The sequence below is a fragment of the Phaethon lepturus genome, unplaced genomic scaffold, assembly GCF_000687285.1.
Source record: "Phaethon lepturus isolate BGI_N335 unplaced genomic scaffold, ASM68728v1 Scaffold55836, whole genome shotgun sequence".
Lineage (NCBI taxonomy): Eukaryota > Metazoa > Chordata > Aves > Phaethontiformes > Phaethontidae > Phaethon > Phaethon lepturus.
In genome coordinates this window covers 1-7438 of record NW_010547980.1, presented here as the reverse complement: position 1 = coordinate 7438, position 7438 = coordinate 1, and the positions used below count along the sequence as shown (strand labels likewise).

The 7438-nt window shown below is 36.8% G+C and overlaps 1 protein-coding gene across 1 annotated transcript; it reads left to right on the top strand.

Moving 5' to 3' along the window:
- The first annotated feature begins 57 nt into the window (after positions 1-57).
- On the top strand, positions 58-7001 carry LOC104615666 (chromosome unknown open reading frame, human C9orf64). The gene is made up of 4 exons (XM_010289795.1): positions 58-61; positions 895-1154; positions 5228-5423; positions 6689-7001. Exons 1-4 carry the CDS (start codon positions 58-60, stop codon positions 6919-6921), a joined length of 693 nt encoding a protein of 230 aa, XP_010288097.1. The 3' UTR covers positions 6922-7001.
- Positions 7002-7438: the final 437 nt, after the last annotated feature.

The window sequence follows — 7438 nt, the reverse complement described above, 5'->3', positions numbered from 1 at the left end:
AGCGGGGCCGGGGGTGGCGGGAGGGTGCTGGTGGGAAGGTGTGTTAGAAACCGAGCGATGGGTATGTTGTGATAAATCTGTGTGCGGAGGCCCGTCCCATAGAGCTTGGGGGAGGTGACTGGAAGCAGTTTAGCAACACCTTGTTCGGAAAACGCGTAACTTGTGGCGCTTATGGGGTTACCTCTTTTCCGTTAAAAAGACTTTAAGGAATGTCTGTAGTCAGCAGTTCGTGACGTGTTGTTTCGCGTGTCTTCTTACCATAAATTGCGTGTTTCTGTGACAACTGAGAAAATGAGGTTTACACTGAGAATCCTCTGGACTAATCTAGTACCAAAGTGGCTTCACTAAGTCTGAAAACCCATGTTTTTTAGCAGTATTTTAGCGCTCACTTTTGTTGCTGTCATCAGAAAAAATATCTATTTGTAGGTATAGATGAAGGTTTTAATTAATTTTCCTACATACCTGATTGTAAATTAAGGGAAGGTTTGCATTAAGATACTTTTTGCAAATGCACGTGATTAGGAGCTAAGGGAAAACAGGCCTATGCTGGCTGTACAAATGATATACTAACTATATTTGCTGGTGTGCTACGTAAATACCATAATCAAAGATGGAGGTTAAGCAGTTGGGAAAAATTGCATGTAAAAAAGTAGGAAAAGCTGTATTGTTGCATGTTGGAAGTTTTTATCTGTAGAAGGAAGCACTGTGTGCAAACATGAACTTTGTTTTAAGCAGATATGTGAGTGTGATTATTGCTGAACCCTCAGTTCATCTTAAGTGTTGATAGACTCTTTAGATACTACCATACAAATGCTCTCATCTGTAGCAGGCCACTGCATTAGCTCTCAGGATATGTTTTGATAGCCTAAACATCTTGTTTTTACCTTTCTGAAGGAATACCCATTACCAGTGCATCGTATTTTGCCACCATGACGCTTGACCAAGTTAAGCATGTATTTCGCTCTGACACAGAAGTGCCCATACCTTTGATTGAAGACAGGCATCGGGTGCTGAATGAAAGTGGGACAGTTCTATTAGAGAAGTTTGGAGGCTCTTTCCTCACCTGTGTTAAAAAGAGTCAGAGAAGTGCTCAGAAACTACTACGTCTAATACTGGAAAATTTTCCTTCCTACAGAGATGAAGCTGTATTTGAGGTAAGCTATAGTTCTAACATTGATTTTCTTATGACAAGAATTTATTTGTTACTGATTGTGACTTGAGAAGATAGCTCTTAGGTTGTCTATGTAAATTTTTCTGAGATGGTAGTCAGTTCAAAATTGACCTAATGTTTGTGAATTGTTGTGGGTTTTAATCCAGGAAGTAGAAGGTGAAAGAAACGTTTTGGTGGAACTTGGTGTATCCAACAGTAAAATTCAAGGGAAATAAGAAGGAAAATTACTATTATTGTAATATTTTTGCCTCAAATCAGTAAAGATAGTGGTCTGTATAATGGAAGAAAAATCAGACTTTGAAGCAGCTGATCTTAATTAGATAAATTGCTATGAGTCATACTGATAGGGAGGAAGATTTTTTTAAATACTCTTGGACCACATTATCCTAGTTTGTTAAGCTGGGGTAAAATTGCTGAGATTTCATTTCTCTATCAGTCTAAACCTCTGAAGACAAAATCATACAGTTTATTAACAGTAGAAGAATCTTGATTGTCTTACACTCCTGACTAGTTAAGGACTTATTTCTAATGGCTAGGGTCACTTCTTTGCCTAGAGGAGAGCCATTTTTTTCATATGCTGTCTCTGTTCTCATCACTTTGTTGTAATTTATTCTGATACACTCCAAGTTCCCAATTAGATCACAACTCCTCTGTACTCCTTTACAAATGCATAATATCTGAGATAATTTCTCCCTGAAAAATCAGAATCCTTTTTTTTTTTTTTCTTCTTGAATTTCTACCAGCCCCCCTCTGCTCCATCTCTCATCTTTTACCTTGAGAATCTCTGCAGCTAATGAAGGAAAATCAAACTCTGGTAGAATTGTGAAAATGTACAACTACTGGGAATCAACAGTATTAACTGTTGTTGATTCAACAGGGATTGCATAAATGACTACAGGCCAGAATTAACCTGTGCTTTGGGCAGGGTTGACAGTATACTGAAGCTTTTTGGTGCCATTGTCCTGGAAGAAACCTATGGCAAGTAAACTGAGAGTATCTGGTATTTTCTGTGTCTCTGGTTTTGCCTGTACAGCCATGATTTGTATTTAGCATCGGTGACATACGTAGCTGCTCCTGTGTTCAGTTCCATCTGCAGTAGTATTCAGCTGTTACATCATTATATCCAAAAGACTTTATTCTAGTGACAGTGCAGCCTATACTAATAGTCTGTGCAGTCTTTTCAAGGTAACTCCCTGGAACACCAATCACTGGAGCTTTGAACCTATTGCATTTATCACTTAAATCTGCCCTGCAGTAGGTGGCATGCTTTTATTTTCCTTTGTCTTCTGCAATGAAGTAAGGTATGTTTGCATGAAAAATCTGAGATTTTCTAACTAATCTTTGAAGGTACTCAATTTATTGTGATTTGTTACAGCTAAAGTAATTTTCTGACGATTTTTATGATCAAACAGGAAATATTTTCCAAGTAAAGTGATAAATAGAGTATTTTCTTATCTTTATAGTGACTGTATTCATTGACGTAATGTCTTTCATGAGATGATGCTGAGTGCTTTATAAAGCAAGCCTCCCTAAAAGCAGCAGCAGACTACAGAATGAAAAGATGTTCCCAAAATGATCCCAGACCGTAAGCACTGACATAGTAGTAAAGCCTGTTGCATGAATATGGAAGCTGTTATTCTGCTTTCACTAAGAAAGGTGTATTTTGAAGGTGGGTGAAATAACATAGACCACATTTACACCCTACTTGTTTTTTGGAAAAAAAACAACACACACAAAAAAACCTGAACAAAACAAAAAAACCCCAGTGTTAGCACCTAATGGGAAGTGACATGGATCACAATATCAACAATATAATTTCTATAGCAGCAAGTTGAGCTCTCACAAGTAAGATTTTGTGTTCAATAAAGGGTTATGAGGGAACTGAAAAGATGGTGAGATATCCAATAGCAAACCAGTGGTTTTCAGTTACTCTCCATAATAGAAATATATATATTCCAAATTCCAAAGTAGAATCATACTATCACAGACTACTATAGCTTTCCTATGCTTTGACCTTCTGGGAGAACTTCTAAAATTAACATAGTTCTTTGGATAAACATATAGCCAAACATATACACAAACTGAATCTAATTGTAGAAGCTGCCAATGTTCTTTTGCTTCTGAAAAGTGAATTGCAAACCAAAACCAAAAATCCCCAAAACCTTTTCGTCCGTGGGTGGATAGTTGATATTTAGACACTGTGCTGAATTTGAATCCTGACAGAAGTTTAAATATTAGACTATGTTATGCTCATATATCAGGGTTTTCATGTTCTGACATAGAGTGGAGTCCTTTCTGAGCTGTCAGTTGTTGACATTGTGTGTATTTATCTTTTATTTCCCATCACCTGGGACTGAAGTTGTAAAATTCTCATGATCCTCCTATTCTTTTTTTTTAACTGACTATCATATTTTGCTCTTTGACAACACAATACACCTTCTTTCTTTTAATATCAGTAGGTCATAATTAGTTATGTCTCTTGATACTACCTTACTGTAGTGGAGGGGAGACACAAGTGTCCTGCGATGTGGTGGCTTTTCCTGGAAAGTGAGGATGTTGCAGAAAAAGAAGTGTAGTTGTAGTGCCATCTCATAAAATGTTCAATTTTTGGACAAATGATACTGTCTTTGAGACATAGTATCATCCACCTAATGCTTTTCTTGCTTTCTGTTGAAAAGAATGGTGTGGTGCTGGAGGTGATCAGTTCTTTACTATATTGGAGAAATCTTAATGCTACAATAGAGCAATGTGCTTGGGTTTCCATTAACTTTGGAGCAGTAGGAGCTATGGTGGGATTTTGTCTCTTAATTATTTACTTGCTGTTGTGATGTTTCAAGCAGTGTTTTGTTAATTAATATACAAAATTGTTTATGTTCTCTAGAAGTAAGTTTGTTCATCCATGTCAAGTATAGAATGAAGCATGGGGAAAGGAGTTTTCAGGATGTTTGCAGAAGCTGTTCTGTGAAATATAGTTGGACATCTTGTTCTCAGTGTTCTTGGAGAATAGCATTTAATGACAAAAAATAATGTCTTATTCAGGAATAGCAGCATCTTGGTAATAAAGTAAAACTAAATTGGCTTAAAGTGCCATTTGTAAATTGTGGTGATATGAAGGGTGGCAAAATAAAACTGGGAAGACGTTGAATCTCCATCTACTTGTATTTCAGATTAAGCATTCCAGTTACATATTGTTGTTTAGCACATGTTGTCAAAAATCTTGTCTAGCTGAAAGGGAGGGGAAAAAACATAATTCACTAATACCTTTTTCCTTAAAAATGTGGATTTACATTCACACATTGTGCTTATCATAGAGTGAAAATCTCACAGCATACAGAGCGTAGCATATCTTCAGTTTTTCCCCTTGTGAGCAGTCACAAAAGCACATAAATCTTTGCAGGATTAGCACTAGTAAAAAAAGTTTGGCAGAAATAGAAACTACGTAGTAGCTAAGAAAACCTTGTATTTGTGAATACGCCTTCTACTGGAATTAATTTTCCCCTCTCCTCTTTAACCAGCAAGATACCCTACAAAACACAGGAGCATTCATTAAAGTTTTCACTAAAATTTTAGTTCCTTAACATTATGGATAAATTGATTGACAAAATGTTTTAATTGTCTAATCCAATATGTGCCTTTTAAGCTTCGCTCCTTGAAATAAAAGGCTGGATGAACTGTAGGGTTTCTGAAAGAATTAATGTTTGCTGAACTACAGTTGCAGTGTTTGCCAAATGGAAGTAAACCAACATTTATGTGTTCTGAGATCCAAGTGGAATCTAAACCATGTTTATTCCACTGCAGTCATTTCTACAGTGTTTTTTCTTCTATTTTAATTTTTTTATAAGCATTCCATATGTTACTTGTTCGTAGTTCAATATTGTTTAAATTTGAAGGTATTTAAGTGTTGCCCTTTTATTCTGTTTTAACTAATATGTTGGCTTAACCAAATGATAGTTTATGTTTCTTGGGAACAATGTAAGTCTGTGTCTCTGTAAATGCCATTTGCTGTATATATTGGTGTTTCAGGCACTTAAATAATTTGTAAATTTCTTTCATCAGAAAAAAAAGGTGTCTTTCTATAAACGGGCACAAATACTTGTCGCTGACACATGGAGTGTATTAGAAGGCAAAGGAGATGGCTCTTTTGATGACATTTCTAGCCTGACCATATTTGCTGACTACAGAATTCCTCAAGTTCTTGTTCACTTAAAAGCAATGAACTATTCTGAAGAGCTAATGAGGAAACTACGTGAAGGTTTGTTCCTCCCTTACTAATATCAAGTAAACCTCACCTCTTGACATTAAAAGCAGCTTTAGTCTACAAAATGTGGTCTTTTGTCCATGTAAGGGTTATGTGTATTTTTTTGCTCCAGGGAAGAAGGACTTCTTATGTAGTGATGAGGTGACTGGAGGGAACTTATTTTCTAACAGTGATCTTGAATCTTAAAGTTATGTTTTTATACAGATCTAACTGTTCCTTGGATTAAATATTGATAATGGAAGGATTAAAGAGACTCTAAGACAACTGATTTCTGAGTTTCTGAAGGGCTGCTGTGGCCAAAACCACTTTTCATCATGAGTATAGCTGTGATTTTTGAAGTTTAGATAAAAGAAGCAACAATATCTTCATTAGTTCAAAGATGATGTAAAAGCATGGAGATTCCTCCTTATCCATACTGAACTGCTAGTGTCAAGCAGGGTAATATTATAAGCATCAATTATAAAAAATTTGCTTTAAGTTAATTCTCTAAGACTAGAGTCTCATTTTTAAGCATCTTCCAGTACTTACTCATTGTGAACTTCAGTGAATAAATAACATAAACCAATCCCTTTTCCACTGTAAAATGATTATATTTAGAGGTAGGACTGCTATTATGCAATTTTAAAATTACACAGCAAGATAAACAGATGAATGCAATTGTCCATGGATCTTAGTAGAATGGCCATGTGTGTGTATATATATGCCTATATATACATATATATAAATAGATCATGTAGACAATTATTTTTTTCCATGAATCCTAATAAGGCCATTCCCATCAAAGTCATTCAAACAAATGGGTCTCTCTATGTTTTTTTATTTATACATGTGTGTATATATGTATAGGGTGTTTTGATCTTTGGTTTTGTTTTGGTGTTTTGTTGGGTTTTTTAAATTTTAAGAGTTATCCTGGCAGAAAATCTACTGTCTTGGAATTAGACTTGGAATTGACTACGCTTTTTGTCTCCACAAGCAAAGTAACAGTCATGTAATGCGCAATATAACCCAAACACCAGTTCTTTTCTTAAACCACTCTCTTAGAACACAGGACATTGTTTTGACTGAATGGGATTGCTTTAAGTCTTTTTAAAACAATCATGATAAAATGTGTAGCAACATTGTTAGCAGTTGTAGTGTAAGTCATGAAACCTGCAGTCCTAGAATAGAATAAATGCTGGGGGCGGGAGGGAAGCAAATTCAGGCCATCCTGGGACTTCTGTCTCTTGACCATCATTGGATTGCTGTCTCATGTCCTGCAGGAACAATATTCCAGTCTGGAGATAAAGAAGAAGTGGAGATCCGTGGCTGTTCTATTTGGTGTTGTGCACTGATTTGTAAGTACCTGCTGGAGCTCTATGAGAAGAAGGGCCAGGACATGAGTGGAAACATCAACGCAGTTTTACTTGATTATTATCTTTGGGACTACGCCAGGGATCATAGGGAAGAGATGAAAGACACTCCGTTTCACCGAGTACGGTGTATATATTACTAAGTCCAGTGTGATAGATGTTGTACTGATGTGTTATCTTTTGAATTGCAATTATTTTTTTTCATATGGTGGTTTGTTAAATACCAGTTAGGCACTGGATAAATCAAGTATTACTTTTCTGATGATGTATTAACAAATTGCTTTTGTTTTTTCCCCTGAATCTTTCAGTTGCTGTGACTGGAATTAATACTGTAACTTTGCTGGACAATCTATGTTAACACTGGCTTTATTATGCCTGCTTTGAGTTCTGTTACATACATGTATGTGCACACGTTTACGTGCGTACAGACCTACCTGTGTGTAGTGTGCTCCAGTGCCTGCACCAAGACCAGCTATGGCTTGTCTCCGGCAAACACTCCCCTCTGACGAGAGCTGAACTGTTGAATTCATTGAATAAACACTGCAGTGACGTAAATCGCACGGAGCATACCTGGCTTTTTGTTGAAGTGGGTTGGGGGGACACGGGGGGCTCCACCCTTGCGGCGCATCCTGCCTGTTGGCTCGCATCCTCCCGCCGCCG

Coding starts and splice junctions, on each gene's coding strand:
- LOC104615666 (XM_010289795.1), top strand. Junction 1,155..5,227: donor GAGATGAAGCTGTATTTGAG/GTAAGCTATAGT, acceptor TTCTTTCATCAG/AAAAAAAAGGTGTCTTTCTA. Junction 5,424..6,688: donor AATGAGGAAACTACGTGAAG/GTTTGTTCCTCC, acceptor CATGTCCTGCAG/GAACAATATTCCAGTCTGGA.